Source organism: Panulirus ornatus, chromosome 3 (genome assembly GCF_036320965.1).
Source record: "Panulirus ornatus isolate Po-2019 chromosome 3, ASM3632096v1, whole genome shotgun sequence".
In the NCBI taxonomy this organism is placed as follows: Eukaryota; Metazoa; Arthropoda; class Malacostraca; order Decapoda; family Palinuridae; genus Panulirus; species Panulirus ornatus.
The window spans coordinates 35,571,610-35,591,070 of record NC_092226.1 but is presented as its reverse complement, the minus strand read 5'-3'; the positions used below and the strand labels follow the sequence as shown (position 1 = coordinate 35,591,070).

Genomic DNA, 19,461 nt, shown 5'->3' with positions numbered 1-19,461 from the left:
TACATGTGTATGGGGGTGAGTTGGGCCATTTCTTTTGTCTGTTTCCTTGTGCTACCTCGCAAACACGGGAGACAGCGACAAAGCAAAATGAATAAATAAATAAATACTTACACTTTAGCAAAAGTTTGGAGGAGTGAGGGGTGTTGATGGGTAATGCATAAAGTATTATCTTGGGGCTTGCACGTGACATTTAACTGTGATGTTTTATTTCTCTCTGACTTAATTTTCATGCATATTTGATGTCTTATATTATTTCAAAAATAGAAAAAAATTGCTTTGCCTAGCAGATTGGAAATCTCAGTATATTGGCGATAGTGAATGGTTAACCTTATTGTCTGTGATGAGTGCTGTCATTTGTGAAAAGTAAGTCTCGGATATTGTTTATTACCAGATCATGTGTAACCTGTATTTGCTTGAATGTCTCATATATGAGCAATAGCTTATTCAGCTGTTCTCTTTCTTCAACTAATGCATTATTTGCTGATTTGTATTCATATTGGCATCCATAAGACTGAGAATGGAATAGAAAGATGAAGAGAAATAGGTAGGTGGAGTTATCAAGGCCTGAATGTTCAGGAGGGTGAGATGTGTGCATTGGATATAGCAAACTGTAGCAATTTAGTGTACAGGGGACAACATATAGAATTATGCTTCTGAATAATCTTTGAGGTAACTGATTTTACCATATTGGTTATTTGGTTGAGAAGTTTCCTCTAACCTTCCTCCATGTTGGAGTGCTCTTAAAGCTCACAGCACAAAGCCACCCCAGAAAAAAAGATGAGTGCTGAAGAATTCTCTTGGATGAGAAGTTTTCCTTTAACCCTACTACTCCATGTTGGTGTGCTCTCAAAGCTCACGGAACAAAGCAACCTCAGAGAAAAGGATGAATTTGAAGACTGAAAATCTATCTTTCTCCATGGCAGTGTCTTATAAAGAATTTCCTTAGTTTCTATCTCCTGTCCTACCCTCTTTTCTCTTCCAAAAACCTTTTATCCAATGGTAACCAACATCAGTGACATCCATGTTCTAAGAATTATGGAGAACTCAGCTTGATGAGTGTCTCACTCATTGGGAAAATAATGTCATTGCCAAGTGGAGGTTACTGACAGGCAAAACAAAGCTGTAGGCTGCATCTGATGAATAGTGGGTGGGATTGTCTCTCTAGCCTGATGGGATATCAGAGATTCTGTCAAAGTTTGTGGGGAAACTCCCCCAGTGAGAAACAGTTTTCCATTTTTCAAATCTCACCTTTCAATAATTATGTTTCAAATGTTTAGTTTTAACATTTATTTTGAAATGATATAATGTCATTGATGTAGTTGTAGTTTTTGATAATTTTTCATTTTTACTGTAGGCAAGGACCTTTGGAAGGTACTCCTTTCCTTGATGACTACATCTCTACTCAAGAACAAGTGGTTGACTATCTCACTCAGTTTTATGGGATTAAACCTGGTGACCTTGATGCAAATTTTTCACAGAAACATCTAACAACTCTCAAGTCAACTTCTGTGAAACTCAGATACTTGGTTGATAAGGGTGTGAAATTTGTGGGACATGGTTTAAAGAATGACTTTAGGTAAGTGCTAATATTATCAAGATTCTACACTTCCATTTAGATAGACTATATAGAAAGGAGATATTTGCTTAAGTTCAGTTCTATTGAAGCACCATCTTACTTGTCAAAAAAGGGCTTATCCTTGAAGGTATTCCTTTTCACTATTTTGCTATTTAAGAGGTTGGCAGGTGCTCATTCATAAGGATCAACTGCCATGCAGCAACCTACCCAGTCCTTTGATATCATGAAGTGGGTAGTGCTAGGCAACCAGCCATCACCATTTTTTACTTGCTTCACCATATGTTATTACTATGCATATGTTTGCTTTGAAGAATGTATGTGAGAAATACTTAGAAAAGCAAATGGATTTGTATGTAGCATTTATGGATCTGGAGAAGGCATATGATAGAGTTGATAGAGATGCTCTGTGGAAGGTATTAAGAATATATGGTGTGGGAGGCAAGTTGTTAGAAGCAGTGAAAAGTTTTTATCGAGGATGTAAGGCATGTGTACGTGTAGGAAGAGAGGAAAGTGATTGGTTCTCAGTGAATGTAGGTTTGCGGCAGGGGTGTGTGATGTCTCCATGGTTGTTTAATTTGTTTATGGATGGGGTTGTAAGGGAGGTAAATGCAAGAGTCCTGGAAAGAGGGGCAAGTATGAAGTGTGTTGGGGATGAGAGAGCTTGGGAAGTGAGTCAGTTGTTGTTCGCTGATGATACAGCGCTGGTGGCTGATTCATGTGAGAAACTGCAGAAGCTGGTGACTGAGTTTGGTAAAGTGTGTGGAAGAAGAAAGTTGAGAGTAAATGTGAATAAGAGCAAGGTTATTAGGTACAGTAGGGGTGAGGGTCAAGTCAATTGGGAGGTGAGTTTGAATGGAGAAAAACTGGAGGAAGTGAAGTGTTTTAGATATCTGGGAGTGGATCTGTCAGCGGATGGAACCATGGAAGCGGAAGTGGATCATAGGGTGGGGGAGGGGGCGAAAATTTTGGGAGCCTTGAAAAATGTGTGGAAGTCGAGAACATTATCTCGGAAAGCAAAAATGGGTATGTTTGAGGGAATAGTGGTTCCAACAATGTTGTATGGTTGCGAGGCGTGGGCTATGGATAGAGATGTGCGCAGGAGGATGGATGTGCTGGAAATGAGATGTTTGAGGACAATGTGTGGTGTGAGGTGGTTTGATCGAGTAAGTAACGTAAGGGTAAGAGAGATGTGTGGAAATAAAAAGAGCGTGGTTGAGAGAGCAGAAGAGGGTGTTTTGAAATGGTTTGGGCACATGGAGAGAATGAGTGAGGAGAGATTGACCAAGAGGATATATGTGTCGGAGGTGGAGGGAACGAGGAGAAGAGGGAGACCAAATTGGAGGTGGAAAGATGGAGTGAAAAAGATTTTGTGTGATCGGGGCCTGAACATGCAGGAGGGTGAAAGGAGGGCAAGAAATAGAGTGAATTGGAGTCATGTGGTATACAGGGGTTGACGTGCTGTCAGTGGATTGAAGCAAGGCATGTGAAGCGTCTGGGGTAAACCATGGAAAGCTGTGTAGGTATGTATATTTGCGTGTGTGGACGTGTGTATGTACATGTGTATGGGGGGGGGGGGGTTGGGCCATTTCTTTCGTCTGTTTCCTTGCGCTACCTCGCAAACGCGGGAGACAGCGACAAAGTATAAAAAAAAAAAAAAATGTTTTATGTGATTTTTATTGATTTCTTATAATATCTATCATTTATTACATTTCTAGATTTATGTGTTATATAGATATGTTTTTCATCCTTTTCTTGTTGCCATCAGCGGTCAGATCTGTCATCATATTTCAGTATTGTTTTGTAGCATGAAAAGATCAGTAGAATGCATGTATAGTGCCACTGTATTAAGGCAAGGGGACAAAGGTGTGTGTTCAGACAACAGAGATATAAGTTTATTGAGTGTGCCTAGTAAGTTGCAGTGATGACTGAGAGGATGAAGGCATGTTCAGAGCAGCAGACTGGGGAATAACATTGTGGTTTCTGAAGTGCCAGAGGATGTGTGTATCAGGTGTTTGCTCTAAAGAATGTGAGAAATATTAAGAAACAAAAGGATTTGTATGAAACAGTTATGGATCTGGAGAAAGCTTTTGATAGGGTTGATAGAAACAGTGCGAAGTTTTATGAAGAATATATGGCATGTGTTCAAGTAAGTAGAGACGAGAGTGAGTGGTTCCACATAAAAGTTGGTCTGTGACGGGGTGCGTGATGTCACCATGGCTGTTTGATTTGTATGTGGATGGGGTGGCTAGTGAAGTAAATGGCTCTTGAAGAGAGGGGTGGGTATGCATTCTGTGGGGGTTGAGAGGGCCTGGTAAGTGAGTCAGTTATTGTGTACTGATGATACAGCACTGGTGGTGAATTCTGTTGAGAAATTGTAGAAGTTGGTGACTGAGTTGGGAAAAGAGCATGAAATGAGGAAATTGAGAGTAAATGTTGGGTTGTGAGTTTGAATGGAGAAAACTTGGAGGCAGTGAAGTATTTTAGATGTCTAGGAGTGGGCATGCGAGTGAATGAAACCATGGATCTGAAAGTGAGCCAGAAGGTGGATGAGGTGGTGAAGGTTCTGGCAGTATTGAAGAATGTGTGGAAAGAGAGTTTGTTATCTGGAAGGGCATGTAAAGATATATTATTTATTTTTATTATACTTTGTCACAGTCTCCCACATTAGCGAGTTAGCACAAAGAAACAGACATGAAGATATATATATATATTTATTTTATTTATGTATTTTGCTTTGTCGCTGTCTCCGGCGTTAGCGAGGTAGCGCAAGGAAACAGATGAAAGAATGGCCCAACCCACCCACATACACGTGTATACATACACATCCACACACGCAAATATACATACCTATACATCTCAACGTATACATATATATACACACACAGACATATACATATATACACATGTACATAATTCATACTGTTTGCCTTTATTCATCCCCATCGCCATCCCGCCACACATGAAATAACAACGCCCTCCCCCTGCATGTGCGCAAGGTAGCGCTAGGAAAAGACAACAAAGGCCACATTTGTTCACACTCAGTCTCTAGCTGTCATGTAATAATGCTCCAAAACCACAGCTCCCTTTCCACATCCAGGGCCCACAGTACTTTCCATGGTTTACCCCAGATGCTTCACATGCCCTGGTTCAATCCATTGACAGCACGTTGACCCTGGTATACCACATCGTTCCAATTCACTCTATTCCTTGCATGCCTTTCACCTTCCTCCATGTTCAGGACCCAATCACTCGAAATCTTTTTCACTCCATCTTTCCACCTCCAATTTGGTCTCCCACTTCTCCTTGTTCCCTCCACCTCTGACACATATATCCTCTTTGTCAATCTTTCCTCTTTCATTCTCTCCATGTGACAAAAGCATTTCAAAACACCCTCTTCTGCTCTCTCAGCCACATTCTTTTTATTACCACACATCTCTCCTACCCTATTATTACTTAGTCGATCAAACCACCTCACACCACATATTGTCCTCAAACACCTCATTTCCAGCACATCCACCCTCCTCCACACAACTCTATCTGTACCCCATGCCTCACAACCATATAACTTTGTTGGAACCACTATTCCTTCAAACATACCCATTTTTGCTTTCCAAGATAATGTTTTCGACTTCCACACATTCTTCAATGCTCCCAGAACTTTCGTCCCCTCCCCCACCCTATGATTCACTTCCGCTTCCATGGTTCCATCCGCTGCCAAATCCACTCCCAGATATCTAAAACACTTCACTTCCTTCAGTTTTTCTCCATTCAAACTTACCTCCCAATTGACTTGTCCCTCAACCCTACTGTACCTAATAACCTTGCTCTTATTCACATTCTCAGCTTTCTTCTTTCACACACTTTACCAAACTCAGTCACCAGTTTCTGTAGTTTCTCACACGAATCAGCCACCAGCGCTGTATCATCAGCAAACAACAATTGACTCACTTCCTAAGCTCTGTCATCCACAACAGACTGCATACTTGCCCCTCTTTCCAAAACTCTTGCACTTACCTCCCTAACAACTCCATCCATAAACAAATTAAAGAACCATGGAGACATCACGCACCTCTGCCGCAAACCAACATTTACAGAGAACCAGTCACTTTCCTCTCTTCGTACATGTACACATGCCTTACATCCTCAATAAAAACTTTTCACTGCTTCTAACAACTTGCCTCCCACACCATATATTCTTAATACCTTTGACAGAGCATCTCTATCAACTCTTACCATATGCCTTCTCCAGATACATAAATGCTACATACAAATCCATTTGCTTGTCTAAGTATTTCTCACATACATTCTTCAAAGCAAACATATGATCCCTACATCCTCTACCACTTCTGAAACCACACTGCTCTTCCCCAATCTGATGCTTTGTACATGCCTTCACCCTCTCAATCAATACCCTCCCTTATAATTTCCCAGGAATACTCAACAAACTTATACCTCTGTAATTTGAGCACTCACTTTTATTCCCTTTGCCTTTGTACAGTGACACTATGCAAACATTCCTCCAATCCTCAGGCACCTCACCATGAGTCATACATACATCAAATAACCTTTCCAACCAGTCAACAATACAGTCACCCCCTTTTTTAATAAATTCCACTGCAATTCCATCCAAACCCACTGCCTTGCTGGCTTTCATCTTCCGCAAAGCTTTTACTACCTCTTCTCTGTTTACCAAATCATTCTCCGTAGCCCTCTCACTTTGCACACCACCTCGATCAAAACACCCTATATCTTCCACTCTATCATCAAACACATTCAGCAAACCTTCAAAATACTCACTCCATCTCCTCACATCACCATTACTTGTTATCACCTCCCATTAATCCCCTTCACTGAAGTTCCCATTTGTTCCCTTGTCTTACGCACTTTATTTACCTCCTTCAAAAACATCTTTTTATTTTCCCCAAAATTTAATGATACTCTCTCACCCCAACGCTCATTTGCCCTCTTTTTCACCTCTTGCACCTTTCTTTTGACCTCCTGCCTCTTTCTTTTATACATCTCCCAGTCATTTGCATTATTTCCCTGCAAAAATTGTCCAAATGCCTCTGTCTTCTCTTTCACTAATAATCTACTTCTTCATCCCACCACTCACTAATCTGCCCACCTCCCACGCTTCTCATGCCACAAGCATCTTTTGCGCAAGCGATCACTGCTTCCCTAAATACATCCCATTCCTCCCCACTCCCCTTACGTCCTTTGTTCTCACCTTTTTCCTTTCTGTCTCAGTCTCTCCTGGTACTTCCTCACACAAGTCTCCTTCCCAAGCTCACTTACTCTCACCACTCTCTTCACCCCAACATTCTCTCTTCTTTTCTGAAAACCTCTAGAAATCTTCACCTTTGCCCCCACAAGATAATGATCAGACATCCCTCCAGTTGCACCTCTCAGCACATTAACATCCAAAAGTCTCTCTTTCACGTGCCTATTAATTACCATGTAATCCAATAATGCTCTTTGGCCATCTCTCCTACTTACATACGTATACTTATGTATATCTCTTTTTAAACCTGGTATTCCCAATCACCAGTCCTTTTTCAGCACATAAATCTACAAGCTTCTTCCCCATTTCCATCTACAGCACTGAACACCCCATGTACACCAATTATTCCCTCATCTGCAACATTACTCACCTTTGCATTCAAATCACCCATCACTATAACTCGGTCTCGTGCATCAAAACTACTAAAACACTCATTCAGCTGCTCCCAAAACACTTGCCTCTCATGATCTTTCTTCTCATGCCCAGGTGCATATGCACCAATAATCACCCATCTCTCTCCATCCTCTTTCAGTTTTACCTGTATCACTCTAGAGTTTACTTTCTTACACTCTATCACATACTCCCACCACTCCTGTTTCAGGAGTAGTGCTAGTCCTTCCCTTGCTCTTGTCGTCTCACTAACCCCTGACTTTACTCCCAATGCTCCCAAGACATTCCCAAGCCACTTTTCCCCTTTACCCTTGAGCTTCATTTCACTCAGAGCCAAAACATCCAGGAAAGTACACTTGGGAACTTATCATGTTTCATTATCCCCGTAGACTCATAGTAGTATATTTCTTTTCTTTTATTTTGTTTTGTCATTGTCTCCCATGTTAGTGAGGTAGCGCAAGGAAACAGACTAAAGAATGGCCCAACCCACCCACATACACATGTATATACATACACATCCACACACACAAATATACATACCTATACATCTCAACGTATAAATATATGTACACACAGACTTTTTTTTTTTTTTTTTTTTTGCTTTGTCGCTGTCTCCCGCATTTGCGAGGTAGCGCAAGTAAACAGAAGAAAGAAATGGCCCAACCCACTCCCATACACATGTATATACACACACGTCCACACACGCAAATATACATACCTATACATCTCAATGTACACATATATATACACACACAGACACATACATATATACCCATGCACACAATTCACACTGTCTGCCTTTATTCATTCCCATCACCACCTCGCCACACATGGAATACCATCCCCCTCCCCCTCATGTGTGCGAGGTAGCGCTAGGAAAAGATAACAAAAGCCCCATTTGTTCACACTCAGTCTCCAGCTGTCATGCAATGATGCCCGAACCACAGCTCCCTTTCCACATCCAGGCCCCACACAACTTTCCATGGTTTACCCCAGACGCTTCACATGCCCTGATTCAATCCACTGACAGCACGTCAACCCCGGTATACCACATCGATCCAATTCACTCTATTCCTTGCCCTCCTTTCACCCTCCTGCATGTTCAGGCCCCGATCACTCAATATCTTTCTCACTCCGTCTTTCCACCTCCAATTTGGTCTCCCACTTCTCCTCGTTCCCTCCACCTCTGACACATATATCCTCATGGTCAATCTTTCCTCACTCATTCTCTCCATGTGCCCAAACCATTTCAAAACACCCTCATCTGCTCTCTCAACCACGCTCTTTTTATTTCCACACATCTCTCTTACCCTTACATTACTTACTCGATCAAACCACCTCACACGACACATTGTCCTCAAACATCTCATTTCCAGCACATCCACCCTCCTGCGCACAACTCTATCCATAGCCCACGCCTCACAACCATACAACATTGTTGGAACCACTATTCCTTCAAACATACCCATTTTTGCTTTCCGAGATAATGTTCTCGACACAGACATTTTTTTTTTTTTTTTTTTTTTTTTTGCTTTGTCGCTGTCTCCCGCATTTGCGAGGTAGTGCAAGGAAACAGACGAAAGAAATGGCCCAACCCACCCCCATACACATGTATATACATACGTCCACACACGCAAATATACATACCTACACAGCTTTCCATGGCTCACCCCAGACGCTTCACATGCCCTGATTCAATCCACAGAGACATATACATATATATATATATATATATATATATATATATATTTTCTTTTTTTTTTTTTTTTTAATTTTCCAAAAGAAGGAACAGAGAAGGGGGCCAGGTGAGAATATTCCCTCAAAGGCCCAGTCCTCTGTTCTTAACGCTACCTCGCTATCGCGGGAAATGGCGAATAGTATGAAAAAAAAAAAAATATATATATATATATATATATTTTTTTTTTTTTTTTTCATACTATTCGCCATTTCCCACATTAGCGAGGTAGCGTTAAGAACAGAGGACTGGGCCTTTGAGGGAATATCCTCATATGGCCCCCTTTCTTTGTTCCTTCTTTTGGAAAATTTAAAAAAAAAAAAAAAATGAGAGGGGAGGATTTCCAGCCCCCCGCTCCCTTCCCTTTTAGTCGCCTTCTACGACATGCAGGGAATACGTGGGAAGTATTCTTTCTCCCCTATATATATTTATCTATTTATTCATTCTGCTCCGTCGCCGTCTCCCGCGCCAGCGAGGTAGTGCAAGGAAACAGACGAAAAAATGGCCCAACCCACCCACACACACATGCATACACATACACGTCCACACACACCACATATACACACCCATACATCTCAACGTACACATATATATACACACACAGACATATACATATATACCCATGTACATAATTCATACTGTCTGCCTTTATTCATTCCCATCGCCACCCCGCCACACATGGAATAACAACATCCTTCCCCCTCATGTGTGTGAGGTAGTGCTAGGAAAAGACAACAAAGGCCCTATTCGTTCACACTCAGTCTCTAGCTGTCATGTAATAATGCACCGAAACCACAGCTCCCTTTCCACATCCAGGCCCCACAGAACTTTCCATGGTTTACCCCAAACGCTTCACATGCCCTGGTTCAATCCATTGACACCATGTCGACCCCAGTATACCACATCGTTCCAATTCACTCTATTCCTTGCACGCCTTTCACCCTCCTGCATGTTCAGGCCCCGATAACTCAAAATCTTTTTCACTCCATCTTTCCCCCTCCAATTTGGTCTCCCACTTCTCCTCGTTCCCTCCATCTTTGACACGTACATCCTCTTTGTTAATCCTCCTTACTCATCCTCACGAGTCCAAATTATTACAACAAAGCCACTTCTGCTCTCTCAACCACTCTTTTTATTACCACACATATCTTTTACCCTTTCATTACTTAGTCAATCAAACCACACATATATATATATATATATATATATATATATATATATATATATATATATATATATATATATATATATATACATTTTTTTTTTTTTTTTTTTTTTTTATACTTTGTCGCTGTCTCCCGCGTTTGCGAGGTAGCGCAAGGAAACAGACGAAAGAAATGGCCCAACCCCCCCCCATACACATGTACATACACACGTCCACACACGCAAATATACATACCTACACAGCTTTCCATGGTTTACCCCGGACGCTTCACATGCCTTGATTCAATCCACTGACAGCACGTCAACCCCTGTATACCACATCGCTCCAATTCACTCTATTCCTTGCCCTCCTTTCACCCTCCTGCATGTTCAGGCCCCGATCACACAAAATCCTTTTCACTCCATCTTTCCACCTCCAATTTGGTCTCCCTCTTCTCCTCGTTCCCTCCACCTCCGACACATATATCCTCTTGGTCAATCTTTCCTCACTCATTCTCTCCATGTGCCCAAACCATTTCAAAACACCCTCTTCTGCTCTCTCAACCACGCTCTTTTTATTTCCACACATCTCTCTTACCCTTACGTTACTTACTCGATCAAACCACCTCACACCACACATTGTCCTCAAACATCTCATTTCCAGCACATCCATCCTCCTGCGCACAACTCTATCCATAGCCCACGCCTCGCAACCATACAACATTGTTGGAACTACTATTCCTTCAAACATACCCATTTTTGCTTTCCGGGATAATGTTCTCGACTTCCACACATTTTCAAGGCTCCCAGAATTTTCGCCCCCTCCCCCACCCTATGATCCACTTCCGCTTCCATGGTTCCATCCGCTGACAGATCCACTCCCAGATATCTAAAACACTTCACTTCCTCCAGTTTTTCTCCATTCAAACTCACCTCCCAATTGACTTGACCCTCAACCCTACTGTACCTAATAACCTTGCTCTTATTCACATTTACTCTTAACTTTCTTCTTCCACACACTTTACCAAACTCCGTCACCAGCTTCTGCAGTTTCTCACATGAATCCGCCACCAGCGCTGTATCATCAGCGAACAACAACTGACTCACTTCCCAAGCTCTCTCATCCCCAACAGACTTCATACTTCCCCTCTTTCCAAGACTCTTGCATTTACCTCCCTAACAACCCCATCCATAAACAAATTAAACAACCATGGAGACATCACACACCCCTGCCGCAAACCTACATTCACTGAGAACCAATCACTTTCCTCTCTTCCTACACGTACACATGCCTTACATCCTCGATAAAAACTTTTCACTGCTTCTAACAACTTGCCTCCCACACCATATATTCTTAATACCTTCCACAGAGCATCTCTATCAACTCTATCATATGCCTTCTCCAGATCCATAAATGCTACATACAAATCCATTTGCTTTTCTAAGTATTTCTCGCATACATTCTTCAAAGCAAACACCTGATCCACACATCCTCTACCACTTCTGAAACCACACTGCTCTTCCCCAATCTGATGCTCTGTACATGCCTTCACCCTCTCAATCAATACTCTCCCATATAATTTACCAGGAATACTCAACAAACTTATACCTCTGTAATTTGAGCACTCACTCTTATCCCCTTTGCCTTTGTACAATGGCACTATGCACGCATTCCGCCAATCCTCAGGCACCTCACCATGAGTCATACATACATTAAATAACCTTACCAACCATTCAACAATACAGTCACCCCCTTTTTTAATAAATTCCACTGCAATACCATCCAAACCTGCTGCCTTGCCGGCTTTCATCTTCCGCAAAGCTTTTACTACCTCCTCTCTGTTTACCAAATCATTTTCCCTAACCCTCTCACTTTGCACACCACCTCGACCCAAACACCCTATATCTGCCACTCTGTCATCAGACACATTCAACAAACCTTCAAAATACTCATTCCATCTCCTTCTCACATCACCACTACTTGTTATCACCTCCCCATTTACGCCCTTCACTGAAGTTCCCATTTGCTCCCTTGTCTTACGCACCCTATTTAACTCCTTCCAGAACATCTTTTTATTCTCCCTAAAATTTACTGATAGTCTCTCACCCCAACTCTCATTTGCCCTTTTTTTCACCTCTTGCACCTTTCTCTTGACCTCCTGTCTCCTTCTTTTATACTTCTCCCACTCAATTGCATTTTTTCCCTGCAAAAATCGTCCAAATGCCTCTCTCTTCTCTTTCACTAATACTCTTACTTCTTCATCCCACCACTCACTACCCTTTCTAAACAGCCCACCTCCCACTCTTCTCATGCCACAAGCATCTTTTGCGCAATCCATCACTGATTCCCTAAATACATCCCATTCCTCCCCCACTCCCCTTACTTCCATTGTTCTCACCTTTTTCCATTCTGTACACAGTCTCTCCTGATACTTCTTCACACAGGTCTCCTTCCCAAGCTCACTTACTCTCACCACCTTCTTCACCCCAACATTCACTCTTCTTTTCTGAAAACCCATACTAATCTTCACCTTAGCCTCCACAAGATAATGATCAGACATCCCTCCAGTTGCACCTCTCAGCACATTGACATCCAAAAGTCTCTCTTTCGCACGCCTGTCAATTAACACGTAATCCAATAACGCTCTCTGGCCATCTCTCCTACTTACATAAGTATACTTATGTATATCTCGCTTTTTAAACCAGGTATTCCCAATCATCAGTCCTTTTTCAGCACATAAATCTACAAGCTCTTCACCATTTCCATTTACAACACTGAACACCCCATGCATACCAATTATACCCTCAACTGCCACATTACTCACCTTTGCATTCAAATCACCCATCACTATAACCCGGTCTCGTGCATCAAAACCGCTAACACACTCATTTAGCTGCTCCCAAAACACTTGCCTCTCATGATCTTTCTTCTCATGCCCAGGTGCATATGCACCAATAATCACCCACCTCTCTCCATCAACTTTCAATTTTACCCATATTAATCGAGAATTTACTTTCTTACATTCTATCACATACTCCCACAACTCCTGTTTCAGGAGTATTGCTACTCCTTCCCTTGCTCTTGTCCTCTCACTAACCCCTGACTTCACTCCCCAGACATTTCCAAACCACTCTTCCCCTTTACCCTTGAGCTTCGTTTCACTCAGAGCCAAAACATCCAGGTTCCTTTCCTCAAACATACTACCTATCTCTCCTTTTTTCACATCTTGGTTACATCCACACACATTTAGGCACCCCACTCTGAGCCTTCGAGGAGGATGAGCACTCCCCGCGTGACTCCTTCTTCTGTTTCCCATTTTAGAAAGTTAATACAAGGAGGGGAGGATTTCCGGCCCCCCGCTCCCGTCCCCTCTAGTCGCTTTCTATATATATATATACATATATATATATATACATATATATATATGTATATATATATATATACTATATATATATATACAAATATATATATATACATATATATATATATATATATATATATTTCTTTCTTTTAAACTATTCGCCATTTCCCATGTTAGCGAGGTAGCGCCAAGAACATATATATATATATATATGGATCCGGAGAAGGCATATGATAGAGTTGATAGAGATGCTCTGTGGAAGGTATTAAGAATATATGGTGTGGGAGGCAAGTTGTTAGAAGCAGTGAAAAGTTTTTATCGAGGATGTAAGGCATGTGTACGTGTAGGAAGAGAGGAAAGTGATTGGTTCTCAGTGAATGTAGGTCTGCGGCAGGGGTGTGTGATGTCTCCATGGTTGTTTAATTTGTTTATGGATGGGGTTGTTAGGGAGGTAAATGCAAGAGTCTTGGAAAGAGGGGCAAGTATGAAGTCTGTTGGGGATGAGAGAGCTTGGGAAGTGAGTCAGTTGTTGTTCGCTGATGATACAGCGCTGGTGGCGGATTCATGTGAGAAACTGCAGAAGCTGGTGACGGAGTTTGGTAAAGTGTGTGGAAGAAGAAAGTTAAGAGTAAACTTGAATAAGAGCAAGGTTATTAGGTACAGTAGGGTTGAGGGTCAAGTCAATTGGGAGGTGAGTTTGAATGGAGAAAAATTGGAGGAAGTGAAGTGTTTTAGATATCTGGGAGTGGATCTGTCAGCGGATGGAACCATGGAAGCGGAAGTGGATCATAGGGTGGGGGAGGGGGCGAAAATTTTGGGAGCCTTGAAAAATGTGTGGAAGTCGAGAACATTATCTCGGAAAGCAAAAATGGGTATGTTTGAAGGAATAGTGGTTCCAACAATGTTGTATGGTTGCGAGGCGTGGGCTATGGATAGAGTTGTGCGCAGGAGGATGGATGTGCTGGAAATGAGATGTTTGAGGACAATGTGTGGTGTGAGGTGGTTTGATCGAGTAAGTAACGTAAGGGTAAGAGAGATGTGTGGAAATAAAAAGAGCGTGGTTGAGAGAGCAGAAGAGGGTGTTTTGAAATGGTTTGGGCACATGGAGAGAATGAGTGAGGAAAGATTGACCAAGAGGATATATGTGTCGGAGGTGGAGGGAACGAGGAGAAGAGGGAGACCAAATTGGAGGTGGAAAGATGGAGTGAAAAGGATTTTGTGTGATCGGGGCCTGAACATGCAGGAGGGTGAAAGGAGGGCAAGGAATAGAGTGAATTGGAGCGATGTGGTATACAGGGGTTGACGTGCTGTCAGTGGATTGAATCAAGGCATGTGAAGCGTCTGGGGTAAACCATGGAAAGCTGTGTAGGTATGTATATTTGCGTGTGTGGACGTGTGTATGTACATGTGTATGGGGGGGGTTGGGCCATTTCTTTCGTCTGTTTCCTTGCGCTACCTCGCAACCGCGGGAGACAGCGATGAGGTATAGAAAAAAAAATATTTATATATATATATATATATATATATATATATATATATATATATATATATATATATATATGTACATAATTCATACTATCTGCCTTTATTCATTCCCATTGCCACCCTGCCACACATGAAATAACAACCCCCTTCCCCGCATGTGTGTGAGGTAGCACTAGGAAAAGACAACAAAGGCCACATTTGTTCACGCTCAGTCTCTAGCTGTCATGTATAATGCAATGAAACCACAGCACCCTTTCCACATCCAAGCTCCACAGAGCTTTCCATGGTTTACCCCAGATGCTTCACACGCCCTGGTTCAATCCATCAACAGCACATCGACCCCGGTATACCACATCGTTCCAATTCACTCTATTCCTTGCACACCTTTCACCCTCCTGCATGTTCAGGCCTCGATCACTCATAATCTTTTTCATTCCATCTTTCCACCTCCATTTTGGTCTCCCACTTCTCCTCGTTCCCTCTACCTCTGACATATATCCTCTTTGTCAGTCTTTCTTCACTCATTCTCTCCATGTGACCAAACCATTTCAAAACACCTTCTTCTGCTCTCTCAACCACACTTTTTTATTACCACACCTCTCTCTCACCCTTTCATTACTTACTCGATCAAACCACCTCACACCACATATTGTCCTCAAACATCTCATTTCCAGCACATCCACCCTCCTCCGCACAACTCTATTTATAGCCCATGCCTCGCAACCATATAACATTGTTGGAACCACTGTTCCTTCAAACATACCCATTTTTGCTTTCCGAGATAATGTTCTCGACTTCCAAACAATCTTCAACACTCCCAGAACCTTCTCCCCCTCCACCACCCTATGATTAACTTCTGCTTCCATGGTTCCATCCGCTGCCAAATCCACTCCCAGATATCTAAAACACTTCACTTCCTCCAGTTTTTCTCCATTCAGACTTACCTCCCAGTTGACTTGTCCATCAACCCTACTTACCTAATAACCTTGCTCTTATTCCCATTTACTCTCAGCTTTCTTCTTTCACGCACTTTACCAAACTGTCACCAGCTTCTGAAGTTTCTCACCCGAATCAGCCACCAGTGCTGTATCATCAGCAAACAACAACTGACTCACTTCCCAAGCTCTCTCATCTACAACAGACTGCATACTTGCCCCTCTTTCCAAAACTCTTGCATTCACCTTCCTAACAACCCCATCCATAAACAAATTAAACAACCATGGAGACATCACGCACCCCTGCTGCAAACCGACATTCACTGAGAACCAATCATTTCCTCTCTTCCTACACGTACACACGCCTTACATCCTCGATAAAAACTTTTCACTGCTTCTAACAACTTGCCTCCCACACCATATATTAATACCTTACACAGAGCATCTCTGTCAACTCTATCATATGCCTTCTCCAGATCCATAAATGCTACATACAAATCCATTTGCTTTTCTAAGTATTTTTCACATACATTCTTCAAAGGAAACACCTGAGCCACACATCCTCTACCACTTTCAAAACCACACTGCTCTTCCCCAATCTGATGCTCTGTACATGCCTTTACCCTCTCAATCAATACCCTCCCATATAATTTCCCAGGAATACTTAACAAACTTATACCTCTATAATTTGAGCACACACTTTTACCCCCCTTGCCTTTGTACAATGGCACTATGCAAGCATTCTGCCAATCCTCAGGCACCTCACCATGAGTCATACATACATTAAATAATCTTACCAACCAATCAACAATACAGTCACCCCCTTTTTAAATAAATTCCACTGCAATACCATCAAAACCTGCTGCTTTGCTGGCTTTCTCCCCTATCCCCAGGGATAGGGGAGAAAGAATACTTCCCACGCATTCCTCACGTGTTGTAGAAGGCGACTAGATCGGACGGGAGTGGGGTGCTAGAAACCCTCCCCTCCTTGTATTTTAACTTTCTAAAAGGGGAAACAGAAGAAGGAGTCGTGCAGGGAGTGCTCATCCTCCTCGAAACAGGAGTGGTGGGAGTATGTGATAGAGTGTAAGAAAGTAAACTCTAGATTGATATGGGTAAAACTGAAAGTGGATGAAGAGAGATGGGTGATTATTGGTGCATAAGCACCTGGGCATAAGAAGAAAGATCATGAGAGGCAAGTGTTTTAGAAACAGCTGAGTGAGTGTGTTAGTAGTTTTGATGCACGAGACTGGGTTATAGTGATGGGTTATTTGAATGCAAAGGTGAGTAATGGGGCAGTTGAGGGAAATCTTGGTGTACATGGGGTGTTCAGTGTTGTAAATGGGAATGGTGAATAGCTTGTAGATTTATATTCTCAAAAAGGACTGGTGATTGGGAACACCTGGTTTAATAAGAGAGATATACATAAGTATACGTATGTAAGTAGGAGAGATGGCCTGAGAGTGTTATTGGATTACATGTTAATTAATAGGCGCACGAAAGAGAGACTTTTGGATGTTAATGTGCTGAGAGGTGCAAATGGAGGGATGTCTGATCATTATCTTGTGGAGGCGAAGGTGAAGATTTGTATAGTTTTCAGAAAAGAAGAGAGAATGTTGGGGTGAAGAGAGTGGTGAGAGTAAGTGAGCTTGGGAAGGAGACTTGTGTGAGGAAGTACCAGGAGAGACTGAGTACAGAATGGAAAAGGTGAGAACAAAGGACGTATCTAACCACTCGGGTATTTTATCTCAATAACTTCGTTTGACTCGCAGATTGTTATAAAGCAACACAGGTCCATACCTGGGTCAACTTTGGGTTCAGAAAAGTGACTCTAACTACTCAGGTATTTTATCTCAACAACTTTATTCAACTCCCAGATTGTCATAAAACGCCACAGGTCCCTACCTCTGTCAACTTTAGATTCAGAAAAGTGACCCTAACCTCTTGGGTATTTTATCTATACAAATTTATTCAACTCTCAGATTGTTAAAAAGCACCACTGGTCCGTAACTGTGTCGACTTTAGGTTCAGAAAATTGCCCCGACCCATTCTAGTAATTCATCTCAAGAAATTTCATCTACTCTCAGGATGTCATCAAGCACCACAGGTCCGTATCTGTGTCAATTGTATGTTCAGAAAAGCGCTCCAACCCATTTGGGTTTTTTATCTCAACAACTTTGTTCAAGTCCCAGGACGCCCTCAAACACCACAGGCCTGGACCTGTGTCGATTTTAGGTTCAGAAAAGTGACTCTAACCACTGAGGTATTTTATGTCTAAAAGTTCATTCGACTCCCAGATTGTCATAAAGCACCAAAGGTCCGTAACTGTATCGATTTTAGGTTCAGAAAAGTGCCCTGACCCATTCTGGTAAATGATCTCAAGAAATTCCTTCTACTCTCAGGATGTCATCAAGCACCACAGGTACGTACCTGTCTCGATTCTGTGATCAGAAAAGCCCTCCAACTCATTTGGGTAATTTATCTCAAGAACTTTGTTTGACTCCTAGGAAACCCTCAAACACCACAGGTCCGGACCTGTGTCGATTTTAGGTTTAGAAAAGTGACTCTAACCACTCAGGTCTTTTCTGTCAAAAAGTTTTTTCGACTCCCAGATTGTCATAAAGCACCACAGGTCCGTACCTGTGTCGATTTTAGGTTCAGAAAACTGAGTGTAACCACTAGGGTGTTTCATCTGAATAACTTTGTTCGATTCCCAGATTGTCATAAAACACCACAGGTCCATACATCTGTTGATTTTAGGTTCAGAAAAGTGACCCTAACCACTAGGATATTTTATCTGTACAAATTTATTTGACACTCAGATTGTCAGAAAGCACCACAGGTCCGTACCTGTGTTGATTTTAGGTTCAGAAAATTGCCCCGACCCATTCAGGTAAATTATCTCAAGAAATTCTTTCTACTCTCAGGATGTCATCAAGCACCACAGGTACGTACCTGTGTCGATTCTATATTTAGAAAAGACCTGCGACTCATTTGGGTATTTTATCTCAACAACTTTGTTTGACTCCCAGGATGCCCTAAAACACCACAGGTCCGGACCTGTGTTGATTTTAGGTTCAGAAAAGTGACTGTAAGCACTCAGGTATTTAATGTCTAAAAGTTCATTCGACTCCCAGATTGTCATAAAGCACCACAGGTCCGTACCTGTGTCGATTTTAAGTTCAGAAAAGTGCCCTGACCCATTTAGGTAATTTATCTCACCAATTTCCTTCGACTCAGGATGTCATCGAGCACCACAGGTCTGTACCTGTGTCGGTTTTATGTTCACAAAAGTGCCCTGACCCATTTAGGTAATTTATCTCAACAATTTCCTTCGACTCAGGATGTCATCAAGCACCACAGGTCCGTACCTGTGTCGATTTTAGGTTCAGAAAGGCGATCTGACCCATTTGGGTATTTTATCTCAACAACTTTCTTCAACTCCCAGGACGCCTTCAAACACCACAGGTCCGTACCTGTGTCGATTTTATGTTCAGAAAACTGACTTTAACCACTCGGGTATTTCATCTGAATAACTTCGTTCGACTCCCAGA

The 19,461-nt window shown here is 42.1% G+C and overlaps 1 protein-coding gene across 2 annotated transcripts in view; it reads left to right on the top strand.

Moving 5' to 3' along the window:
- LOC139762069 (uncharacterized) overlaps positions 1–19,461 on the top strand; it is a 455,708-nt gene that overhangs the window by 33,410 nt on the left and 402,837 nt on the right. For both annotated transcript variants that reach the window (XM_071686826.1, XM_071686827.1), the window contains one exon: positions 1,355–1,576. In XM_071686826.1, coding sequence (XP_071542927.1) covers positions 1,567–1,576 — 10 coding nt within the window. In that variant the 5' untranslated portion in view covers positions 1,355–1,566. The remainder of the gene's footprint in view (positions 1–1,354; positions 1,577–19,461) is intronic.